This window comes from Myotis brandtii, unplaced genomic scaffold, assembly GCF_000412655.1.
Source record: "Myotis brandtii unplaced genomic scaffold, ASM41265v1 scaffold23, whole genome shotgun sequence".
Taxonomy (NCBI): Eukaryota; Metazoa; Chordata; class Mammalia; order Chiroptera; family Vespertilionidae; genus Myotis; species Myotis brandtii.
In genome coordinates this window covers 3998545-4025707 of record NW_005358649.1, presented here as the reverse complement: position 1 = coordinate 4025707, position 27163 = coordinate 3998545, and the positions used below count along the sequence as shown (strand labels likewise).

Genomic DNA, 27163 nt, shown 5'->3' with positions numbered 1-27163 from the left:
GGTCGGGTTGGACTCTGCGGAGAGGAAGGCCCTTTGAAGATGGGTAGGTGGTCCATGGGGCCCCAAGGACTGGGTGGGGCTTCTGTTGCTTAAGCTGTTCCGTGGCTTCTGCTCGGAAGGCAGCATGAGCTACGGCCACGGCCACCCTCCGATGGTGCAGTCTGAGGGCGGAGGCTCGAGCGCTCAGAGACCCACCCCTGGGTTTCCTCAGGTTGTCAGCTGGGGGAAGGGTCTCTTTTCAGACGTTAATACATCTTTACAAATGCCTCTCAACCCCCCACCACAAACCCCTTTCCGCAATGGAATCATATTAACAGTTCCTGTGCATTTAGGGGGAGGGGGCTTATTCAGATACACACTTTACAAAAGTGGGATGTCACAGAGGCTTGCACTTTTATTTCCTCACAAAATACATTTCAGAATGCTTTTCACATCAGCACCTGGAGAGGCGCCTCACGATTTTTAGCAGCTTTATAGTATTCCCTTCTCTGGATGCAGCAGGATGTATTTAGCCAGTTCTGCATCCGTAGACACTTGGGCTGTGTCTGGTTTTGTTTTGTTTTGTTATTTCATATGATTGAATGTATCTGCGAAGGGAGATGTAGCTTTGTCTGTCTGTCTACTGGTACCTTAGTGGGCATGTTTCGTATGTTAAAGTCCTAGCAGGATCAAGAGGTATGTATAACTTTCATTTTGGTATAAATTAAATTGACAAAAATCCCTCTAAACAGGCGGCAGGAATTGATACTTACCAATTGATACTCACGTGTGTGAGCCAGGAATTGATACTTACCAATTGATACTCACGTGTGTGAGCCAGACATGTAGAGTAAATCACATAACCCCACAAACCAGGCCTCCCAAGCTGAGTCTATTGGCACATCCACACGGAATACTAGCTTCCTCCTCAATAGTAACAGGTCTTAATGTATTTAATATAGTTAATGAAGAGTTGAGCATTTAGGATTCATATAATAAACATTAGGTTGAAATAAGTAAAACAAAATCTCTTAAAATTTTGATCTTTGGTTTTTGCTTCATGGCCTTTTGGCTTCATCCCTACTACGGAGGTCATGAGTGAATTTCCAGCATTAGAATAGTGTATCTGGAACTAATTTTATGGGACAGGAAAAAAATTATAAAAAATTGGAAAAATCACACCAGAAATACTTCCTTTGCGTACCTAAGTGAAGTAGTGCCATTTGTGTTGTGTTAGAAGCCACATTAAAACTTACAGAGGGAGGGAGGGCTTTATATATTTTATTTTATGACCTGTAGCAATTCCAGATCATTCCATAGAAATCTTAATGGTGAGAAGAATTAGAGATCACTACATAGAACACTCGTCATAGTTCTGAACTCTAAGGATTTCCTGATTAAAAAGATACTGTGTGCAATATTTTCTCTAGCACACACACTATCTCAGGAATACTAACAAAACTGGAGGATGGCAGAAACCTCACAAGACGAGAAATGTGGATAAAACCATCTGACTTATACCTCTGTCCTTTCCTGATGACTTTTCTTCAAGAATTAATATTTGCCCTAGCTGGTTTGGCTCAGTAGATAGGCAGGGTCTGCGGTTCTATTCTGATCAAGTGCACATGATCCCCAGTAGGGGGCATGCAGGAGGCAGCCAATCAATGATTCTCTCTCATCATTGATATTTATCTCTCTCTCTCTCTCTCCCTCTCCCTTCCTCTCTGAAATCAATAAAATATATTTTTTAAAAAGAGTTAATATTTTAGCATTTGACTGTCCATTTGTTATAATCTCTCACCTTAGCTTCCCTATTTTTGTCCCACTTATATGCACTCCATTAAAGTAACCTAAAACAGATGTCTTTGATCTGTTTTAAAGAATTTGCTTCTTTAAAGGTGATCTAGTCTATTATGATCTGTGTGTAGTTATATAATGTGACATACAAAACTACACTGAATGGATATATAATCATTGGTCTAAATCACAATTTTGGCTTATTCCAGAACTTCCTTTAAGAAATCCTTCCAAGGCTGACTTGGTATGTACTGTTCAGACTGATCATTCAGCGCCTCTGATGAGCATGTATAAAGTATTTTGATGTGCTTGTGCCATTGTGAACTCAGCAGTTCCTTGGGAGCATCTGAACCACATACTTGTTCCCAAGAGTGTTTAACTGGGTTGATCGCTGAACAGACCTATAAATGGCTCTTCCTGGCTCTGTGGGGTGAGCAATGTGGTCCTTTATTATCAGTGAAAGGACATATCAAACTCAGGTGCTAAATACTTCCAGACGGACTTAGGTAAACACTTGTTTGATAGGGTAAGACGTTGAGTTGAGAATACTTATTTCTGTGAGAAGCCCATTTTTAAACTTAGTTCTGAATATGTGGACATGGTTGGATACCCCTTGTCAAAGGCATCCACTAAAGGTATATGAAGCTTATGTAGAATTGTGTAATTAAAAATTCAGTGACACATCTCCATTTAAGGGCCTACCATGGAAGATGACTCCTTAGGTACTATTCTGTGTTAATGGAGCAAAATTCAAAGATCAAAATTTTAAGAGATTTTTATTTTATTTTTTAAAATATATTTTTACTAGTGCCCTGGTGCACGGATTTGTGCACATTGAAAGGAACTTAATTAGAAGGTGGCCAGCGGGGCAGGACTGGGCTAAATGGGCCAGACACACCCTGGAGCCAACCTCCTGCAGTCCCTTTCTGGCCGGCCGCACCTGGGGCAGCACACAGCTCGAAGGGCATCTGAAGAGTGAGTGGGATCCCTCTGGCAGATGGGGTCCCTCGGCCTGGCCTGGCCCAAACCGGCTCTCCGACATCCCCCGAGGGGTCCCGGATTGGGAGAGGGTGGTTCTCCGGTGATGTACCCCAGAATTGGGCTCCCTCCTCTCTGGTCCTGGGGTGCATCACCCGAGAACCACTGCCTCCAACTGACTGCAGCTCAGCAGCTCCTGCGTTGAGTATCTGCCCCCCTGGTGGTCAGTGCATGTCATAGCTACTAGCTGGTCAGACAGTCGCTTAGCCTTTTATATATATAGATTGATTTCAGAGAGGAAGAGAGAGGGAGGGAGAGATAGAAACATCAATGATGAGAGATAATCATTGATTGGCTGCCTCCTGCACATCTTACACTGGGGATCAAGCCCACAATCTGGGCATGTGCCCTGACCGGGAATTGAACCCTAATCTCCTGGTTCAGAGGTCAATGCTCAACCACTGAGCAACACTAGCCAGGCAAGATTTCATTTTATTTATTTCAACCTGATATTTATTATATGAATTCTAAGTGCTCAAATCTTTATTAACTGTATTACAAATACATTATGCACATTAAGACTTGATTTTAGTTCATGATAGCTTTTAATTTTAATAGTGGGAAATGTTCTGGTCATCTGTAAGAAAACGAATCATGGGTTTTGACCCTATATTTCCATGTGTCAAATGTAACTTGTCATAGTCAAAAGTAGAATTAAAGCAAGTGACTGCCTGGATCATTTGTTTGGGGAGGTTTCTGCATTTTTAGAAAATAGTCATTTTATAGTGGGTTCCATGAAAAGCTACTGTCTTGTAGAACATTTTATTTCTGGTCCATATGATGAAATATTTGCTAAGAAATAGCTTTGGAAAAAATTCAGTCAAATGTATTGCTTGGGCACATATTTCCAAAGCTTGAAGGGACACTGAGAAAAAAATCTTAGTTTCTATATTGTCACAGGACAGAAAGGAGGTTCAATTAATTTTTCCCATTGTTTTTTTTAAGTCTCTAGGGAATTGAAATTCACCAAGTAGTCTAAGGGAAGTTCTAATGTGTCTAATAGTCCACATGGCATCACCTAATGTGTTTTCCTTCCTTCCTCCCTTTTTCTGGAAAAATTATTTACATATGAAAATAAGTAAACAAATTATTTACAACATGGAAAATAAGTATACAAATGTGTAGTGTACCTTTAGCATAGACAGTATTAGAAAAGAACTAGAGTTTTTTCAAACATTTTTTTGGCCTCAGAACCAAAACAGATATTAAGAATTTTCAAAGAGTTAAATAGAGAAATAGATTGTCAGTTAATGTAGGTATTAATAAGGGATGCATTAATTTTAGAAAGAACATTACATACTCTTTGATCATATATATATAAATTTAAATTATAATGCAAGGCAGCCTCATAGAAGCAAGTTTATGATATGAAAGCTGTTTTAAAATTGTAATTGCTAGAGGAACATTACTAACATTGAATACAATGATTTTTAAAGATTTATTTACTTTTTAGTAAGCTAATTCTATGCATGTCATGAGCTTTTCAAGAAAAAGACCTATCTGGGAATTTTTCTTCATATCTTGTGAGAATGAATCAAACTCAGAATGTCCACAATGTTGCCTTAAAATTTCACAAGGAGGAAACATCATGTCACCTGTGATAAATCATTTTTAGTCCAGTCATAATAAAGAATATAAAAAGCGTGACGAAAAGCAAGTGTTAGAAAAAAATGACATATTCAAAAATGCTCTTGCTCTTCCCCGGACATCACTGGACGTGAACATGTGTTTGGAATTCCACATTTACAGGCCAGTGTCAGCAGCCAATGATGCCAGAATGTACTGAGCCTACTCTACAAAGTCCCCTCTTAGGCTCCATAATATCTTATTATATAATGGATATTATTATATCCATTGTACGAGGGTGGTTTTGACCTCAGCTTCTAGTGTATATTGATTTTTAGCATCCATCATTCAGCCAAAATATATATTCCAGGCATCTCCTGTTCAAATTCTGAATTTGCCACTTACTGTGCCTCTGGGCAAGTGACATATCCTCGCAATGCCCTGATATAGGGTCCTAAGTAAATGCAGATAACACTAGCTCTTCCTGGGTGCAGAGAGCACCAAGGAGGTGAGCCTGACATGATTTGGCTGCAATAGGACCCCAGTGATAGGAATGCTCCTTCCCAGGGGTGAGTGGAAGCCATTCTAGACTACTGACCACGTGAGTGACATGACAATGCTCCAGGACTCTAACTCTGGTATATAAGAAGGGAAACATTGGATGGGAATTGACTGTAGGCGTGAAGGCCAATGACAGGACAGCAATTTAGTTTCCTGGACTTAATTCTTGCATTCATGAAAAAAAAAAATTTTTATCTCACCAAAATCCCTTGTGCTGTAGTTTACATTTTCACCTGGCAGGGAGAATTCCTCTATAGCGTCACTATCCTTATTTCTCAGATCACACCCCTTACATTTGCTTCAAAACTTTTCTCGAGACCTTTATTTCTATAATATATACACATTTATAATCTGAAAAGAAAATCAGTTTCTTAAGGTACTTATCAATGTTTAGGCATGTGCTTGCACTTTCTTTATCTCTGTGAACATTTTGTGTTCTTCAAAAAAATTATCTATTGTAAGCATGATAAATAGTTTTGGATGATAATAACTTTTAACAATAAACTTATATTAATAAAGTTTACATATGCTTGTTTGAAGTGAAAATTTTTTAATATCCTTCTAGGTGGTTTTTGAAGGAAACGCAAATGAATTACAAAGCTGTCTGAAGAAACCAAAGAAGCCACACAAATATGATGATGTGAACGCCTCCCCTTTGCATTATGCCGCAGAAGAAGGTGACATTGGGCTGATGGAGATGATCATCAATGACTCCTCTTGTGAAGGTAACAAAGTGTTACAGTGCCTGCTCCCTATCCATTATCCCATTAGGTTCATTGAAAAAAGTGCTGAGGAGTTACTCTGAAGGTGGACTGGTTTGAAGGGCCTGAGTAGCTCACTCAGAGTGTGACTTTCCCTATTGGCCAGTGGTCCTCAATTTTCCCCACTGAAACACTGCCAAGGACAGTGCAGAGACCGGGGACACTGCATGGCAAGCACTTCAAATCTTTCTGATAGGTCATAACAATTCATACACATTGAATGTATCCCTCTATACCAGCCGTGGGCAAACTACGGCCCGTGGGCCAGATCCGGCCCGTTTGAAATGAATAAAACTAAAAAAAAAAAAAAGACCGTACCCTTTTATGTAATGATGTTTACTTTGAATTTATATTAGTTCACACAAACACTCCATCCATGCTTTTGTTCCGGCCCTCCGGTCCAGTTTAAGAACCCATTGTGGCCCTCGAGTCAAAAAGTTTGCCCACCCCTGCTCTATACTATTTCTATTGAGGTTATTCTATGCTTAAATTGCTCATCAGTGAATAAAACTGACACTCTAAGAAGAGGTAACATATTCCCACAACCCCGCTTCATACACCAGCCTTGTTTCAGAAACTCAACTGTAGTCAAGGAGGTGGATGCCACAGAGACGTCAGCAGTGAGGTGGAAGGAAAAGGCTTTTATAAGTTGAGATAATTCTGTCAATATTGTGGAAGAGGCATGGAAGTGGAATCCCAATTAGAGAGCTATTTTAATGTAAAGAGTCGACCAGGGCTTTGAAGTTGAAATAGGAGAAAGGAAGAGATTCGAAAGCTATTTTGCACATGGCGTCAACAGTGTGTGATAAAAGATTGGATGTAAGGAGGAAGTGGCAAGAAGTGACTCTGAAAAGAGATGAGGCTGATAGTATAACCACAAAGAAAAGGAGGCATAGAAGGAAATACAGGAAAAGTGTGTCTGACGTGTGATGGGATAATGACTTCGGTTTGGTCCTACTGAGTTTAAAAGGCCCAGGGGATATGCACTTGGAAATATCCAGTAGACAACTAGAAATATAGAAGGAAAGGCGCCAGCTCTACAAAGCCACTGTTGCAAAGGAAGTAGTTGGGACTGTGGGAATGCCCGGAAATCCTTTAGGAGACCAGAGAATTGCCCATAAAGGTAGCTAAGGGGAGAGCACCAATATTAAGGGTCAGATGGCAGAAGAAAAGCCAGGAGCAGGATGGTGAAGAGAGTGATGGGAAAGGGATTGAAGATACACCCAACAAGGGAGGAAGATCACAGCACACCCTCTCATTAGAAAGACTCAGGACCTTTGTGGAAATGATTTCTGAAAAGTGGCAGAGACAAAGGCCAAATTCAAGTTATTTAATTAGTGATTGGGAGTATGTAAGTTTAGCCCCTGTTTAACCAAGTTTGGTGCTGATTGAAGTGCTCAGTAAAGTGCTCAGTCTAGATCAGACAGAATGGTTAAGAGGTGTGTGTGTGTGTGTGTGTGTGTGTGTGTGTGTGTGTCTATGTGTGAGATGGGTTGTGTGAGTCTGTGAGTGCATGTGTATATATGTGTGTGTATAATTAAGAATGAGGCTTTTGGATGAGTGAAAGGAAATAGTGCAGAGATAATTTAAAAAAAAACCAGACATGGCTGCAGCATAGGTCTAAGCATTGTAGATGGTTCCCAAATCATTTTCAAAAGTGAGTATTTTTCCCTCCTCAGAAATAAAGATATACTGCCACTAATTAAAATGGTTGATAAAGCAGACAGGCATGTCTATTTTAGAACAGATATAAGATGCTGCCCATTCCTGTGCTGAGCTCACAGAATAAACAGTGTGAAATGTCATATTGTAGCCATGTGTGGTATTGGAGGCTCAAGCTCTAATTCCAGTCCTGTGGTCTCTCAGCATTGCTATGGGCCAAACATTGTGCATGAAGACATCACAAATATATATATTTCTTTTTTGTAATAAAATTTGAATATGAGAAAACAGGTTAAAAGAAGTAAGGCAACTTACCGAACTCTCTTTACTAGCGGTGTAATGTTGCCAAGATATTGAGCCACTCTATGCCTCAGCATCTTCATCTTTATGAAAAACAGTCACGGTTCCTTGCGGGCTGTTGGAGGGTTCAGTGAAATAATGGTTATATGGAACCCAGTAGAGTGCCTGGCATATAATTATTGCTTTTATTGAGCACAATATGTCATAACAGTTCCCAAATTCATACCACAGATAAACACATGTAGCAATAGGAAGATCTGTTTTTCTTATCGATGTCATAGATGGATATCACTCATTTGACAAAGTCAGTGTCCTAATTCTATGCATCCCCTCCTGGTGTCCATCAGCTGTTTCTTGAGACCAGAAGCTATATTTTTATTTTGTATAACGAAGGTGAAGCCTGTCACAGTGGCACCTGGCACTGAGCTTTGAAGTGAATAGGGATGCAGTAGGCATTCAATCCCGTCCAAGCAAAACCTAACCCATATATTGGTTTCTTTTCCTAGTGCTGAATGTGATGGACAATGATGGAAACACCCCTCTGCACTGGGCTGCAGAAAAAAACCAGGTGGAAAGTGTTAGATTTCTTCTCAGCAAAGGAGCCAACCCAAACCTCCAAAACAACAGCATGATGGCGCCCCTCCACCTGGCTGTGCAGGGCATGCACAACGAGGTGGTGAAGGTAAGCCGGGGCTGGGACCCTTGGCCAGCTTCTCTGCCTGGGCCAGAATGGCCAACCTCAGCTACCAGGGCAAATGCACCTATTATACCAGGGGTCCTCAAACTACAGCCAGCGGGCCACATGCAAATACAAATATTGTATTTGTTCCCGTTTTGTTTTTTTTACTTCAAAATAAGATATGTGCAGTGTGCATAGGAATTTGTTCATAGTTTTTTTTTAAACTATAGTCCGGCCCTCCAACAGTCTGAGGGACCCCTGTTAATTATACGGTTGGCTTTACTTCTGACCAACTAATGACCTTCCTAGTGGTGATGATGACGATGAAGAAGATGATGATGATGACATAGTCTTTATCAAATAAAGCATTTACCAAGCATTTTTCTAAGGACTTTATGTGTTTCAGTTCTTTAAATCCTCATTTTAACAAACTATGAAGTAAGACTTACTCCCATTTCATAGCTGGGGAGACTGAGGCAAGGAGAATTAAATCACTTGCCTAATGTCAGATAACTGGTGAAAGCAAGAATTAGGAATTCTGTTCTGATCTTCATGTTGGCAAGTTGATTCTTTACCGCTTTTTCCTGACTGATTTAATGATACAAAGGCAGAAGGTGACAAGTGCCTCAGTGAAGACAGAAAACATAATGATCATTTACTAATTTGGTTCAAGTGGATGGCATGTGATCATCTTAGCAGAAGACATTCAATACTATAGGGAAATTAATATTTTTCAAGGCTTTCTCTCTTTTTTGAGAGTAAGTTAGGTCAAATAGAGGAAACCCTGGTAAGTGCCTAAAGGATAAGGTTTGGGCCCGGGCTTTCAAACACATCTGAGTCTCACAGATATGCTGGGAAACTCACATGCTTACTTAAAGAGGAATGCAATTTACAAGTGGAACATATTCCAGAACTTTGTTTCTAAGGTAGGCAATTTGGAACTTATAATACGTTTTCCTGTAGAAACAATATTTCAAGTGACTTGGCTATTGTGCTAAGCCAACTTGGTCAGTGCTGAGCTGCTGTGACACAGTACCATGGGCTGGGTGGCTTACACAGTGAACAGTCATCTCTCACAGTTGCTGAGGCTGGGAGTCCCAAGAGTCAGGGTCAGGCTGATTCTATGTCCTGTGAGGACCCCTTCCTGGTTCATAGATGGCTGTTGTCTTGCTGTGTCCTCACATGTTGGAGGGGGCAAGGGAGCTCTCTGGGTCTCTTTTTTAGGGACACGAATCCCCTTTATGAGAGTTCTGCTCCCAGGACTTAATCAGCTACCAAAGGCCCCACCTCCTAAGACCATCACGTTGGGAAATAGGATTTCAATTTTGAGGGACAAAAACATTTGGTCCATCACACCACCCCACAACTTACTTTGTCTATAAAACACCAAAGACAACTCAGCTAAGACAGAAAACATGGGTGTCTATGAGCTCTATGCTCCCTTTAGCCCTAACACTGTCCTCTCAGCCCCCTGAGTCCCGGATCCCTGTACTCTAGGCAGAGAGGGCGTGAGGGGAGCCCCCTTTCCACTTTCCCAGTCTGTCCTGATTCTTAGCGCAGGGTATTGTAATCATAGGTTTATGGTTTTCTCCCTGCCTCTGGCTGGTTATTCTAGAAGGAGGGGCTGTGTGTGACTCATCTTAATAGTCCTCAGCACTGGCACTGCTGATAAGGATGACTCTTAAATGAATGCATGGATGGATGAATGAGTAAATCGGGGTTCTGGCTGAAGCAAAAAAGGGGAGAGTTTAGGTATCTGCACCTAAGAAGGGGAGTCAGGGCGGCCCCTTGAGGAAGTTATCGGAAAGGCCTCTGCCAGTGGCCTGTTTGTTCTTTAAATGTCTGCATCATTCATGAACCATCTGAATTGGGCTGCTAGTGACTGTAGGAACCCCATCTGCCACCCCCAGAGATGTCTCATAGTGTTTCCCCAAGGACCTCCGGGGCTTCCTCTGAAGGCTCTCGTCAGAAACAAATGCCCATTGACTTAATTAGTCTGGGCTCTGAAAGTGTGAATTGGGAATTCAAAGGCAGTAACAGTTGAAAGGCTATTGACAAATAGAAATCAGAACTCTTCTGGCCAACAAATACAGAAAGGTGGATATCACACAGAAATGGAAAAGAAAGTTTAGAAATAAGCCCGCAAGTGATGTATAAATTAGAATGGCGGCTGTAACAAATTTTCCTGGGATACACCAGGACGAGAAGAGAAGCGGGGTTATAAGAGAAAGACATCAACTCTCCTTTACTTGTCCTTACCAGCCATAACTTCCTCTAAATACTACCTTCAAACCCCTGTGCTTCACCCAAGATAAAGAGAATAAAAGAAGGAGGAGGAATTTTAAAGTGTCTCATGTGTTGGCAAATGGTCTTCACCCTTTTTCTCCCCGTTACCCCCAGGGGCAGGCCTGGGCCACACCGGTTCTGGCCAGTTTAGAATGCTCTTCCATTGTCTGGTCTGCCAACCTTTCCCCAAACCTGCCATCATGGCCCATATGGTTGTAAACTGAAAAACTGTTACCCACGGTCACCTCTAGTTCTTGCAGACTCTGTTGGCATGCCTAGTGCTTCCCAGGGCACACTGGCCCAGTGCATAGTGTGCCTGGGGGCCTTGTTTCTCCATTGCTTGCAGGCCTTCATCCTTGGGGCTTAACTTCAAAGTATCCAGTGGCTTCTTGTTTTCTCATCAAAGGGACACCTGGAGGCCTCACCTGAGAACCTCCAGAAGTGCCTGGACATGAGTAAATCTGAAGTGGGTGCACAGTTTAGTTGCTCTCCCTGGGCCCCTGCACATATAATTACTCCCAGCTTTATGAAAGAGTGTGCTTATGGCAATACAAGAACACCCTAATACATGCCGCAGGTCAATGACCAATGGGTCTAAGACGGTAGAGGGGGAAATCTCCTCTTATAGACTTGGGTAGGTTTGCATGTGACTTTACCATTTACTAGGAAAGTGCCTAAGTCCAGCTTGTGTTCTCATTTTCCTTCATCCATCAGTAATTTCTCTATATGTTGTTATGAACTAAGATCTGTTTCATTTACTTTGGGGAACAATTTAGTAAGCTTAATGCATTTGCTGACATGTCAGCACACATTCTATTAACAGGGGGCTCTGGTAGGAGGTTGTGTGCTTTTAAAAAAGAGTCAAGGTATTTAGGAAACAGCTTGTTTTAATAAATTCTTTTTGAACAATTTAATTTGAAGTACATTATAGTTTTACAGTCTCGCCACAAGAGAAACGTCCTCTAGTAGGCCAATCCCAGACTTCTCTATTGGGAGACCCATTTATGTGAAATAAGTATTGTTAGGTTTAATATAATATAAAGACTGGTTGTGATCAGCTGGAAGCCAACCAGGTGAGGGGGTAACAGGTCTTCAGACAAATTCCATTAGAAAAATTGCTTAACCATTTTGTCAGGAATGCTAATTTCTTACATCATAGAGAAAGTTTCTATTCCAGGCTAGCTCTGAATTAAATGAGTTAAGCTATACGAGTGTTATATGAAACTTTCTTTTCCTTATTGAAGACAATGGAGTTTTAATTGACATTTCCCAAAAGACTTGCAATCTCGGTAAAAGAAATATGACTAGAGGGAAAAAACACACATTTCTTCTCCTTCCCTCTCCTGCCATCCCTTTCTGCATCTTTCTTTTCCTCCTCCCCAATCCATACATTCCAATCCATACATTTACTTTCTTGAAGACTTTAGTTAACATAGTTCACTTAATACAAGTGAGGAATATGAAGTGAACTGTGTTAACTAATAACCACAATTCTTACTGTATGTCCAGTTTCACAATTGCTTCAATGGATATGATGTAGAGATTGCCACTATTCATCTGATTGAGAAATCTATGTAGCTAATGAACAAACTGAATAGGAAGCAAAATAGAGACAGACTCATACATAGAGAATAGGCAGACAGTTCTGGGTGGGGGTGGAGTTGGGAGGGTGAAGGAATTGAGCAAAAAAGAAAAAGAAGAGAGAACTCAGACGTGGACCACAGTATGGTGATTGCGGGGCCAGAGAGGGATGGGTGGAGGTGGAAGAGGGCATAGAGGGGATAAATGTTGATGGAAAAATTAAATTTAAGCCCTAGATGGTTTGGCTCAGTGGATAGAGTGACGGCCTGCAGACTGAAGGGTCCCGGGTTCGATTCTGGGCAAGGGCACATGCCTGGGCTGCGGGTTCAATCCCGAGTAAAGGGTGTGAAGGAGACAGCCAATCAATGATTCTCTCTCATCATTGATGTTTCTATCTCTCTCCCTTCCTCTCTGAAATCAATAAAAATATATTTAAAAAAATTTTTTTAAAAATCTATGTAGCACCCACTATGTGCAAGGTTTTGTGCCAGATTGTGTGGGAGAGGGATGAAAAACAGTGAATAAGGACATGGTCCCAGGCATCAGAGTTTATACTCTAATACCCTGTTTGGAAACCTGCAGGTTAAATCGTGACAGTTGATCCCTCTCTTACACAGGTCTTGATCGAGCACAGTGGTACGAATATTAATTTGGAAGGAGAAAATGGAAACACGGCTGTGATCATCGCATGCTCCAGAGATAATAGTGAGGCTCTGCAGATTTTGGTTTGTATTTTAACCTTATCTTTTCTGTTATCTTCCCCTTTTCATTAGTACAATATGAATTATTGTTATTTACAACAGCTCCCAGTTTCTCTTTTTAGGCAAAATATGAAGTACAGAAAATATGTCATAAAAATAGTTCTGTGGGTTTTTATGTATGAACACCCACCTTAAATCTCAAATGGATTCCAAAGACTAACAGGAAAGCATTAAAGGAAAAGTGAGAAGATCAAAGTGAAGGAAAGTAGAGACAGGAAAAATTAAGATGAAGCTGGTGGTCAGGCTAGAATATGAAACACAAAGTATAATAGCCTGTGTGTTAATTACAGTGGCTCATACTGTTGATTCTGAACTTCTGAATAGTCAAAGGAAAGGTAAATATAGTCATTGCAGACTTATTGTTGGGCCCATGAAATAAAAGCCAAGAGAGACATAGCCCTTCATGTTACCAAGACGAGAAAAATTGCTGCCATGGGTTCTCACAAAGGGAGCCCTGTGTGACAGCAATGGCTAACCCTCGGCCACAGCCCAGAAGGGAGCCGCCTTCTCTCTGGGGAACATGGAAACTGGGCACGCCATCTGACAGACTCCTGCTTCCGCCAGTGCCCCTTCCAGTGTGGCGCTAGAATTCCAGTAAAGAGCTTTCTTCCCAAGATTCCTTAATCGTTATTAAAAAAATAATTTAAAAATATCTTCCTAATATTTAATTCCATAAATATGTTGTAACATATTTACTGTATGTCTTGGAGAAAAATTCATATTCTTTTAAGCTGTCATGATTAGGACAAAAAGACAATAAAAATAAATTACATAACACTCAAACCAAGACTTTAGAAAAGAGCCTCAAATAAACCAAAAGAAAATTGGACTAAATAGTAAATTTGAACACAATAATGATTTTGAAATTATTTGATAAATCAAGAGTCATTTCTTTGAAAAAGATAATCAAATAGAGAGAGATTGGCGAGTCTAACTTAAACAGGAGAAGATAAAGCACAAATAAATAAATACAATTAGAAATAAGAAAGGATTTTACCTGGATCTGATAGTAATTTTTAAATGACAAAAGATCAGTATGCATAATTCTAAAAAAAAAATTTATAAATCCCCTTTTAATGGATTAATAGCTGAAAATAATTAATATTTCAATATTAACTAAAAAAGTAAAGACCTGTAGGGACCTATAAACCATTTTTAAAAAGTGCATTACAATATAAGCTCTGGAGCGAGCTAATATTACCATTTGCTCTACCATTTGCTAGGGAAGTGCCTAAGTCCATCGAGTGAAGCTTGTGTTCTCTTTTTCCTTCATCCATCAGTAATTTCTCTATATGTTCTTATGAATTAAAATCTGTTTCATTTGCTTTGGGCAATAATTTAGTAAGCTTAATTCATTTGCTGACACGTCAGCACACATTCTATTAACAGGGGACGCTGGTAGGAGGTTGTGTGCTTTTAAAAAAGAGTCAAGGTATTTAGGAAACAGCTTGTTTTAATAAATTCTTTTTAAACAACTTAATTTGAAGTACATTCTAGTTTTATCATAGTCTTGCTGCAAGAGAAAAGTCCTCTAGTAGGCCAATCCCAGATAAGGCTTTTATGAATTGCACCATAAAAGTAAATGTAGATGTAAAATCTTAAAAGTACTAGCAATGAATTCATCAGAATATTTAAGAGTAACAGGAAATACATCTTGGCCTTAGGCAAGTTCAGTGCTGGATTATAACACATCAATTGGCCTGAGCAGACAAAGCATATGGTTATATCTATATGTTTAATTTTAAATGGACATACATTAACCTATAAAGTATTCTTACAAATCTATAAGGAAAAAAGCAACACTCCATGGGAAACTGGCAAGGGGTCACATAAATTTAATTAATTAATTTCTCTAATAATCAAAGATGAAAAAAACTTTGTTGATATACAGTGCTAGAGAAATTTTCATGAGTTGGGGAATTACATTCACTGTGGGTGTGAATACTTTTTGACTCGCCTTTTTCAATTCTGGGAATACATCCCAGAGATAATTAAAGCTATCACTGATGTTAACATCAGTGTTATATACACTGAGTGGCCAGATTATTATGACTGACCTCATCAATACTTCATTGGGCCACCTTTTGCCTTCAATACTGCGGTGATTCTTCTTGGCACTGACTCTACCAGATGTTGAAAGGTGATGCGAGGCAGCTGATACCATGCCTGATGAATAGCACTCCAGTTCTGTGAGATTTGATGGTTGTGGAACCAGCTGCCTGATGGCTTTTAACTTCATCCCACAAATGCTCAATTGGATTGAGATCTGGTGATTGTGGGGGCCACCTAAGCAAGGTAAAATTTCCCTCATGTTCTTGAAACCACTCCTGCACAATACGAGCACCATGGCATGACGCATTGTCTTGTTGGAAGAGGCCATCTCCATTGGGATACGCCATCAACATGATAGGATTAACCTGATCAGCAACGATACTTAGGTATGTTGTGCTATTCAGACGTTTGTAATGATCTGGCCCTCTAGCAACTTCAACGCAAAATTATAGCTAATTTGCCTACAAATGTCAGGTGGTCATAATAATCTGGCCACTCAGTGCATATCAGATGAAGAAAACTGAAAAAAATCAAAGTTCAATTAATAGGACTCATTGTATAAAGTTTTGTGTGCCCCAAAATAGAATTTAATTTTTAAATAATATTAGTAAGCAAATCTTTTCTGAACAGTATGACTACAAAGTATATACATAAAAATTACCTTTGCAAATAAGATAAAAAAGTATATTGTCTCTAAAATATAACCCAATGCTGTCCCTAGAAGATGAGATTACAGATAAATATTTGCTATGTCACACTTTACTGCTTTTTCAAAATCTTTTCTTTTATGAAAATAAAAGGTACTTACAGTGCAACCAAAGTCCGATGATCTATAGAAAATTACCACTGAAAATTATTGACTCTAATGTCAAGGTAATATATGATTCAGTACTTCTAATATATTTTTTAGGGAAGAATTTCCATTAGTGAAAATACCTGATTTTTATAGTTAACAAGAATGCTGGTCTAATTATTTAACTTTACATAAATAACAAAGGGGAAGAATCTGGAAAATATATCACTCTATTTGTATAAGGAATTGAGAAGGGTGTAGGAAGAGTCATGTTAATGTTTAAAAATATCTCATTAATCCAATTGAAAAATGTGTTCACTTTAGTTTTCTGGGCTATCGAGATTGATGGTTTGTGTCTACATTGTCACCTCATCTTTGGAAAATGTAGTGTCTCTATTTCAGAATCTTAGCCTAGTTCCAAAGTTACCTTCTTATCTAGATTTCATATCATTTGAAGCTCTTCTGTATAGTTTTACATAGTTACAGGATAATGAAATAGTTTTGGAAAGTGATGTAACTCCTTCTTCATCCTTGCCACGTGGGGTCTAAGTTGTGTCATCTGACTTTTTTGCTGTTATTCTTTCTTTTCCTCCAGTTAAGACATGGAGCTAAACCATGTAAATCAAATAAATGGGGATGTTTTCCTATTCACCAGGCTGCCTTTTCAGGAGCCAAAAAATGCATGGAAATAATTTTAAAGTTTGGTGAGTAGAGGCTTTCCTACATTATATACTATTACAAAGAAGCCTATATTGGTGGATGCTAATAACTTGAAAAATATTTAATAGAATCTACACATGGGCTTTTAAGTACTTAATGTCTTTTTAAAAATTGCTTTTATCCTATATAATAAAAGCCTAATATGCAAATTGACCAAATGGCGGAATGACCGGTCACTATGGCACGCACTGACCACCAGGGGGCAGATGCTCAATGCAGGAGCTGCCCCTTGGTAGTCAGTGTGCTCCCACAGGGGGAGCGCTGCTCAGCCAGAAGCCAGGCTCATGGCTGGTGAGCGCAGTGGCGGTGGCAGGAGCCTCTCCTGCCTCCTCTGCAGGTGGGCAGTAAGGAGCGAGGGGTCGCAGAATGCGAGAGGGATGTCTGACTGCCAGCTTAGCGGGAGGATCGGGCCTAAGCCGGCAGGCTGACATCCCCCCAAGGGGTCCTGGACTTTGAGAGGGCACAGGCTGGGCTAAGGGATCCCCCCAAGTGCATGAATCTCGTGCACTGGGCCTCTAATCTATATATATAAAAGGCTAAGTGACTGACCATCTGTCCGGCCGACTAGCTGACTGGCCAATACATATGACATGCACTGTCCTGCTGGTGCCAATCACACATGTGTGTTTTGATCTGTCATTGTCAATCATGAATTTGGTTGACACTTCTATTATAGAGAAAGGGCGAATAGCAATATTAAAATATTTCTTCTAATTAATTTCCTTTCAATGTGCACGAATCCGTGCACCAGGCCACTAGTTTATTTATGATACTAGAGGCCCAGTGCATGAGATTAGTGCACTTTGGGACGGGGGCCTCAGCCCAGCCCCTGCCTTCTTGCAGTCCAGGAGCCCTCAGGGTTGGACATCCTTAGCGCTGCTGTGGAGGCAGGAGAGGCTCCTGCCATCGCCGCTGAACTCGCCAGCCATGAGCCCAGCTTCTGGCTGAGCAGCGCTCCCCTGGGAGTGCACTGACCACCACTGGGCAGCTCCTGCGTTGAGTGGCTGCCCCCTGGTGGTCAATGTGTGTCATAGCAACTGGTCATTCAGCTGTTCAGTTGATTTGCATATTACCCTTTTATTATATAGGATTTGTTATCTTGAATTTTATTTTCTTCTAAAGGCGAAGAAAATGGATATGACAGACAGTTCCATATTAACTTTGTGAATAACGGGAAAGCCAGCCCTCTCCACCTGGCCGTTCAGAGTGGTGACTTGGGCATGATTAAAATGTGCCTAGACAACGGTGCCCAAGTAGAGCTGATGGAGGTAACTGTTCATATTCTACATGAGACTCTTCTTTTAGAACTGTCATACGTTATTTTCCAAAATGCTTCCTAGCTCTTGGACAGTTGACTAGATTGTTACAGGTATTTCCTGCTGTTTGTGTAGAAGCAGCACAAGAGAATCTCCCAAATTTCAACCTATGTAATGAATTTTGAGAGCTACCCAAAACAACTGCAAACACAAATATAGATCCAGTAATGATAATGATACTGTTGATAGAAGTATTGTCCCAGCTGTCAGGTTGCAAGGAAGCAAAATTGCCAGCTATGATTTTTATACTATGCTTTTCAATAGATGAAACTGATTACTACTCATCCTCTTAAATTCCATATTCCATGATTTTGTTGACCTGGGAAGAAAAAATAAACAACCTCCCGGCTGAATTTAGGTTATATCCTTCAACTGGGACTTAGACATTGATTCTGGTGTCACAACTCCTCACAGAACGGGAAGTGCACAGCCCTTCATTTTGCTGCCACCCAGGGGGCCACTGAGATTGTAAAACTGATGATAAACTCCTACTCTGGTAGCAGCGATATTGTCAACGCAGTGGACGGAAACCAGGAGACGCTGCTGCACAGGCAAGTTTCCTACTCACATTCTGTGTACAGACTCTCAGTCTTCAGGTGCGAAGTTATACCCTGCAGGGAGAAGTAAGCACTCACACATCAGAGAGTCCATAGTTCAAAAATCCTCGGCTTCGTGCTCACTTCGGCAGCTTCGGCAGCACATATACTAAAATTGGAATGATACAGAGAAGATTAGCATGGCCCCTGCTCAAGGATGACATGCAAATTCGTGAAGCGTTCCATATTAAAAAAAAAAAATCCTGGGCTTCAGCTAGAAACTACACACTCCTGTGGAATCAAAGTAGAACCTTAAATAGATTTTGGAAGAATAAAAATCACCAGTGGCATATTCTGAATCAATTCTTAATCTAGTGGATATAAATTCAAGACTAATTTTCTATATGCTCAGAAGGTCAACATCTGTGGCTTTGCACATGCTTTATAATCTATTCTGGTTCCACCAATGTCTTATCCTCATTTTTAGAGAAAATAATGGAGCAGATACATATAGGTGTTCCATGTTTCCTCCCTGTTCCCCTTTCCTCCAACACCCAAAATGATAAAGTTTTCAAAACATCATCTTAGGAAATGATAGACAAGCTGCAAACAAGATAAATATTTCTGTAGAGTTTAAACAGAAATACACATCAGAGAAACGCATCTAAAGCTATAGGTGTACTAGATGCTAGGACAGGGAACAGGCTGTGTAGGCTGAGAGTTCAATTCCTTCAGGAAGACAAGGACTTCATGCTTCCTAGTGAGTGCAAGAGGTGGTTGAGATGAGCCTTGTCTGTCTCTGTGTCTCTCTCTGCCTCTCTCTCTCTCTCTCTCTCTCTCTCTCACACACACACACACACACACACACACACACACACACAGACACAAGTGTGAATATGCTGGAAGCCCGGAATGGCAGAAGAGAGCTGAGATATACATATTGTAAATCTACAATACCTCTCAGGGAAATAGAAACTTTACCTACCAATGTAAGATTTGGTTCTACACTGGGCAGGGGGATGAATGTACATTAGCAAAACCATCAGGCACAGTGGGGGCGGTCTGGATAGAAAGGAACTCCAAGGAACTCTCACTTAGGATGAGTTTGTTAACTAAAATTCCCCAGCATAAAAGGAAACTTATAAAAGGCAACAAAAGACTACTTCCAAGGAAATAGAAATTGTATGGTAATCTGAAGATAATGTTATTTAGTACTTTCAGAAATTTAAAGGAAGGAATAATCAGTTATGTCAAAATAAATAGATTAAAACAGAAAATGCCCTAATCAGAACCAATTCTAGATTTTGAAAGATTCTTAAAATTTTTTAGCATTTTATTACTTCTATAGTGCACAGACAGCGCATTGCTCTGGCTGAAACAGAGAGCTTTGGAGTCAGGGGAATGGGTTCTAGCCCACCTGGCTATGTAACTTTTGGCAAGTCGTTTGACCTCTTCAAGCCTCAGCATCCAGATCTAGGGAGAATTTTCATTTCTAATGGACTCCAGGTGCACCCAATATTGCTGGTCTGCAGCCCACACTTTGAATAGCAATGCTGTGGACTGGGGAGATAGAGGAATAAACAAAATCGGGCCTTGATGTCATTAATTATTTATTAAAATTACTAAATGCATTTAATATAATTTAGATATAATACAACCTCTTGTAAATTTTGGGTTAAAATTAGCAAGCAGATTCTGATATTTATATACAACGGGTTAAGTATTGCTAAGGCAATCTTGAACAGGAACAAGGAAATAAGCTTTGCCATAGGAAACAAAGTTTTAAGTCATTAACATTTGTCCTGGTGCTTTGATATAGATTGAAAATTTTTATTTGCCTTATTAATATTATCCTTACAATACCAAAATGATTTCAATTCTCGCCGTAATTATTTTGGCTTCATAAAACCTCAGGACAGCTAACCCTGCCTTGTTAACTTTTGCCGAAGAGGGGGCATTTTGAATCCTGCAGATGAATTTTAGGTGCATGAACTCTTGTTATTCTCCAGTGTCAACGGTGGTAACAACCAGTTCTTTTACTTTAAGCTCTTAGGACAGATATTACCACTCACTTCAGAACACCTTCATGATTTTACATGGAGAACACAGGTTTATGAAAAGATGAGGAAGAAAATCTTGTGATGTATTTGATGTTGCTCTATTACTATTACGTTGAAAATATTATCCTAGTCAGAATTATAGATTTTGAAAGTTTCTTCAACTTTCTAGCATTTTACCATGTTATAAAATTATCATTTACAATGACTTTTTGGATATAGTAGCTTTATTTTGTATCACTTACTAGCTGTGATAAGCTTATAATTCTCCTTTTGCAGGGCCTCATTATTTGATCACCATGAACTAGCAGAGTACTTAATTTCAGTGGTAAGTACTCAGTTGATGTTTGTATTACTATTTACAGTTGAAAATCATATAAGTACATAGTATGAATTTTAAAAAAATAAACCAAATTTTAATTTCTTGCTTATCAGCAAAAAAGTTTACAAAAAGATGATTGACACATGTGCAGTTAGAGTGTATTATGCATGAATACATAACAGCCAGATGTCACTACCACGAAGTCAGAAGAACCCAAGGGTATTCTGATGCCAGTGTCAGTGTGTTTGGTGTGGGGAGTGGGTGGCTACATGGCAAGAAAAGCTCCTGAGTGCCAGGCTTGGCCACTTCGCTGACCCTTCTTCAGGTGGGAAGGCTTTGGGGGGTGGGGGCAGGGATGGCAGCACTGGCCACTTCACCACTCGCTGTAAGCTTCCACCCCAGCTGCCTCAGTGCTGTCTTTCAGGTAATGAAAAACTGAGGAATTAACTGTGGGTTAAATTTTAACCTATGAATATATGATGTATTTATTTAAGTCCTACCATATCAGCAACGAATATAGTTTCCTTTGTAGTATTTAACATGTATTTGTTGTCAATAGCAACTCTAGATATGGTGATAGTTACATCTATTTCAGATGAAGGAGACTTTTTAAAAAGTGAACACTTTCTTGTGAGTGTTTTTAAATCATGTATGCACTAAATGCGGAAGATGGTTTTGTTGAGGATATTTAAAAATCTTAAAGTGAGAACTCAACTATTGCTAAAGGCCAAAGGATTTTATTTTTGCGATGTAGGTAGTAACATAGATCTAACACAGACATCAGTTAGTAGATTAACATGTGAGGGTAATTTTTGTTGCTGAAATGATAAAAGAATGCCTTGATTTCTGATGTTACACCATATGAATTATAGGGAAATTTCAAACAGTTTTGTAGTCAGGTACATGCTTGGGTGCTGGCCATATTGTGGGCACTCTAACCTGATGAATGAGTATTACTTACAGGTTGTAATGTAAGCTGACTTGTCTGTGCATAAGCTTTTTGTTGAATGACTTGTCTTATTTTAGGGAGCAGATATAAATAGCACTGATTCTGAAGGACGCTCTCCCCTGTTACTAGCCACAGCTTCTGCATCTTGGAATATTGTAAATCTGCTCCTCTCGAAAGGTATCACAAGGGACCCAGCCAAACCTTTAGAACTGCCACACACTTTGGTTAAATGTTTACTGTGGGCCAGGCATTGGGCCAGATGCTTGAATACAAAGATAAATAGAATATTTCCCATGTCTAGAGTAATATTCAGTGCAGTCAGGGATCAATACTTAATAAGATTACTTCAGAACACTCATAGATAATAGTTATACAGCAATTATCATGTTCCAGGCATTTTGCTGAACATTTTATCTACATCCTCTCAATGGTTAAGTTTTATGCAATAGAAGTACTGTAACTGTCCCCATTTTAGATACTAACCTGATGTGATGATAAAGAACAGGTATCGTCCCCTGGTCTTTCTTGATCTTTAATCTCTCCATCTTTGTAGTTTATGCTTTCAAAGGTAAGACCTCATATATTAATTAATGTAATAAATCATATATTCTCTCCCCCCTTTACACACAGTACGCACAGTCAGGTAAACCCATTTTTAACTATATTTAGTTTAAGTTCAAGGTTGGAAGAGATTTAAATAAAAATATGTTTTTGTTCAATTAAAACACCATAGGCCATGATTTAAATAAATGAACAGAAGTTATATTTATATTGTGCTTTTTCAGGTGCCCAAGTAGACATAAAAGATCATCTTGGACGTAATTTTTTGCATTTGACTGTACAGCAACCTTATGGATTAAGCAATTTGCAACCTGAGTTTATGCAGGTAATATATCTTTTATGTATGGATTCCCAGAAATAGTTGTGTTCGGCAGAGAGTAAACTGATTTTGCTTATTATGATTTTTATTATTATGAAGGCTGATTCTGGAATTTTAAAATTACTTTAAAATAAAAATTCTGTATTTAATATTTATTTACAACGTAGTGGTGATGATTATGATGATGATAATAAATTACACTGGGACTGAATTTTCCAAGTTACAGAGGGTTCCCATCTATCTATATTGAGTCATCTTTCCTTCATTTTTTGACCATTATGAATTGGGTATCATAAAAAGGCCAAGTTCATGTGTGGGTTAGCAGTACTCTATCATCAATTCAGAAAAATTGCTCATCATACTTGACTTGATGGCATGTTGAAAACATTATCTCCACATTTATATTTACTGACTAATATTTATTGAGTGACTATTAGGTGTATCTGAAGTACATTATATTTTTCAGTATTGCCAATATCTTTAATGAAGAATAAAACTGTATGTATTTGAATATTCTAAATAAAAATGTTTGTTATTGATTGGTTTAAGCTGCTCATTGGGCATCCATTTAAAATTTATCATTCATACAAAAGATAAAGTAAACCTCATTTTAATATTTCATCCCTTTCTCCTAAAAGAGCACTTTAATATTAAGTTCTCAAATTGTTATTTGGGGGTGAGGGAGAGGCAAGGGAAGGATGTGGAGGATGGTCTGTGGTCTGATATGCTTGGAAAATGTTAGGTTAAAACTGTTGAGTACATTTCTCACCCTCGGGATTTCCAGGGCCTTTGTACATCACAGTTATGTGCACTGGAGGGAGACAGCATGCACTGTCATTCACATTTATCTTACTCTATCACCCTTCAGGTTATTAATATTTTTTTGTCCTCAAGGGATCCATATTGACCCTTATTGGAAAATACTATGCTATAGAATAGTTTGAAAAACACTGTAATTAGCATGATAGCAGAGTTATGTTTAGAATATTAATTTTTTTCCCATAGATGCAACACATTAAAGAGCTGGTAATGGATGAAGACAATGATGGGTGTACTCCTCTACATTACGCTTGTAGACAGGGGGTCCCTGCCTCTGTAAATAACCTACTTGGCTTTAATGTGTCCATTCATTCCAAAAGCAAAGATAAACAATCACCCCTACATTTTGCAGCCAGGTAAGGGTCAGTTGATGTGACATATGAGCCTGTCATCTTTCTGTTTGATATTTACTTTGAACATATGAAACCTAATTTTTTCAAGTTACGGGCGTATCAATACCTGTCAGAGGCTCCTGCGAGACATGAATGATACAAGGCTTTTGAATGAAGGTGACCTTCATGGAATGACTCCTCTTCACCTGGCTGCAAAAAATGGTCATGATAAAGTTGTCCAACTTCTTCTGAGAAAAGGTGCCTTATTTCTCAGGTGAGGGTATATGATTAGAATATTTACATAGTATTCTTTTTAACTAGTTAGCCATTTCCAGGCTGTTTTTCTATTTTATTTTTAATTATGGTACCTAACTTTCTATCTCCCTATGTACTTTTATCTAATTTACTCCTTGAAAACATTTGTGACCTCTGAAATATTGAAAGAGAAGTCAATGTTATTGCCAACTGATGAATGAAGATACTGAGATTTACAGAGTTGAAGTTCAGGGTCACAGAATAAATGGCTTTGTGCATAGTAGCTCCCAGGAGCTTTGAAATACAATTTCTCATATTTTATTTCATCATAACGCTACCGTCTTTTAATGCAGGTATAAAACTGTGTGTGTATGTATGCACACCCCATACAAATGCAAAGACTCTACTTTTCATTCCATCTGATGAATGGTACACATAAAAAGTGGCCTTTAAACCACAACATGAGATATAAAATACCCCTGAATTTCATTATACTTAACTCTCACACAAGGAGCAAAACCAAATTAAAATAATTACGCATAATAAAAAGTAGCATAATTAAATGACATCTTTGTAAAAGGAAAATAAAACCCCAGAAAAGTTTTATAGACATATGATGAGCTAGCTGCTAATGTCACCCAGGTGAATGAGCAAAGAGCCCATTAAGCTAATGTTCAAAACCCCATTTCTTTATCAGACTGTCAATCCCAGCAACATCATGATGCAGCTGGGAACTGCATACTCTGCTCAGTTCCTCCTGCTTCCATGGGAACACCAGGCAGCGACCTGCAGAGGGGACCCCAGTGGGCCAGGCCAGAGAGTGGTTACTTAATTACATCATCACTGAAATAGCAAAGTGGCTCTTGCACCCTCACACAGCTGCTCACTGGCATTGAAATTAAATTGTGTCAGGATCTCACACTTTTTTCTATATATAATTTGGAAAAATGTCAAGCCTTCATTGTATTTAATACTAAATTTCTGTGAGAAAAGACAAACATTTTGCAAAGGGATTAAGTAAGGCCCAGCCAGTGTGGCTCAATGGTTGAGTGTCGACCTATGAACCAGGAGGTCACAGTTAAATTCCTGGTCAGGGCACATGCCTGGGTTGTGGGCTCAATCCCCAGTGGGAGGTGTGCAGGAGGCAGCCAATCCATGATTTTCTCTCATCATTGATGTTTCTATCTCTCCCTCTCTATTCCTCTCTCTGAAATCAATAAAAATAAGTTTAAAAACACACATAAAAAACAACAAAGGGATTAAGTAAGCATCTTTAAGAGCACAGAAGAAAGATCCCTTTGAACCTGAACACTTAGTAAACTAAGTGGCACTAAGTTAAGTATCTTATAGTCATGATGATATTATTATCATTAGTAGTAGTAATAACTAGTGGTCATGAAGACTAATACCACCATCAGGGAGATTTTTTATGCAACGCTCAATGAAAGAAGAAACAGGACTTAAAATGTGTATAAATACATTACAGCCTTGGGAAAAATACATCTGATACAGACATGCTAGCTCTAGTTTCACCCGCCCCCAAGTTTCTGATATTATGTTTATATACTTTTATATTTTAATATGCTAAATTAAAAAATATGTGTGAATCACATTATAGGTAGATCATTTAAGACCATTGATTAGGCTTGAAATGAGCTCATTTGTTATAAATATGTAATAAATATTTAGTTCCTAGAACTTAGATTGCTTTTTTTTTTTGGTCTGATAAGACCTACCTTTCAAATGGGTGGCATGCCGTCCACGTTTCAGCTGTAAGGGGAATGCACACGTCTTTTCTTATCTCTTTAACAGTGACCACAGTGGCTGGACTGCTTTGCATCATGCTTCCTTGGGCGGGTACACTCAGACCATGAAGGTCATTCTTGACACTAATTTGAAGTGCACAACCGATCAGGTTGATGAAGATGGGGTACGTACTGTGTTCTTCATTCCTACCCCAAATCTTGGCATATAAGAAACTTCAAAAATTGTAAGGAAGTCTGCTTAGCCACCCTGTTCCTTTCCTTGCCCTGTTCATAGCCTTTTATTGGGCTCTTACTATGCTGACCCTTAGAGAGGAACGTGTGAAAGGGGAACAGAATATGGAGAATGCTAAGGGGTGGGTGCGTGTTGAGGACACCTCTTCAGTCTCGCAGAAACTGGCTCAAGGGTCTGTGTGGACTGATGATAAAATTTCCACCACTCTGGTGAACTGAGAAAAAGGAAGAGGCGAGGGGTAAGTCTTCCTAAAACCAAGTGTATTTGACTTGAAGGACTATATTTTATTCTACTATGATGTTCTTCCTCCTTTTTGTGGGGGCAAGTATTGGATCTAAATTCTTTCATGAAATGATAGAAAATTGTCATTGCTTTCTAAAAATGCCTTTATGTAGCAAAACAAAAGATTGATAGCCTTACAGAAGCTCTGACTTTAAAAAAAAAAATTTACAAGCCTGTGAAAGCCCAAAATCTGGGAACCGCTGCTCTACAAAATGGTAAATCTCCCAGAAGTATTTTCTTCTATGTTCATTGCGGCATCCTTACCCTGATAGCTTGTCCTCTGTCCTCCTGGAGTCATTCCACTGCAAAAAACAAGGCAAAACAACCATTTGGAATTCACATATGCACACTCGCCGCCCCCCCACCCCGTCTCCCCACACACGCACCATGCTTGAACTATAAACTCGTTATTTTGAAGCTGGATTCTGACCACCAGTTTTAAATTGTATGTATTTTTGGTATTGAATGGTTAGTTTTGTTACTAATTTCTTTTAAACAGTTCAACAATGAAACATGGCAGTAAAATAGCCAAGGGACGATGAGCCATTGTCATTGCATTTCCTTTCTTTTTCCTCTAAAAGAACACAGCGCTGCACTTGGCTGCAAGGGAAGGCCACGCCAAGGCTGCCGCCCTCCTCCTGAGCTACGACGCTGACATCCTCCTGAACCGGCAGCAGGCCTCCTTTCTGCACCTGGCCATTCACAACAAGCGGAAGGAGGTGGTTCTTATGACCATCCGGAACAGAAGGTGTGCTATCTTCCTGTCCATGGCCTTGAGTGTCCCCGGGCATGAGGGATAGTTCACAGCCTGAGAGGAAACAGAAAGAGAATAAGTTTCAGCTGTTAATCAACATTTTTGTTGTTGCTGTTGTTAATCCTTA

The 27163-nt window shown here is 39.4% G+C and overlaps 1 protein-coding gene across 1 annotated transcript in view; it reads left to right on the top strand.

Moving 5' to 3' along the window:
* TRPA1 (transient receptor potential cation channel, subfamily A, member 1) overlaps positions 1-27163 on the top strand; it is a 46798-nt gene that overhangs the window by 375 nt on the left and 19260 nt on the right. Inside the window, exons 2-14 of the mRNA XM_005866403.2 lie at positions 5507-5666; positions 8171-8346; positions 12828-12935; positions 16412-16520; positions 17659-17804; positions 18267-18403; positions 20725-20773; positions 21794-21893; positions 22502-22602; positions 23602-23771; positions 23857-24021; positions 25815-25932; positions 26864-27030. Coding sequence (XP_005866465.2) covers positions 5507-5666; positions 8171-8346; positions 12828-12935; positions 16412-16520; positions 17659-17804; positions 18267-18403; positions 20725-20773; positions 21794-21893; positions 22502-22602; positions 23602-23771; positions 23857-24021; positions 25815-25932; positions 26864-27030 — 1706 coding nt within the window. The remainder of the gene's footprint in view (positions 1-5506; positions 5667-8170; positions 8347-12827; positions 12936-16411; positions 16521-17658; positions 17805-18266; positions 18404-20724; positions 20774-21793; positions 21894-22501; positions 22603-23601; positions 23772-23856; positions 24022-25814; positions 25933-26863; positions 27031-27163) is intronic.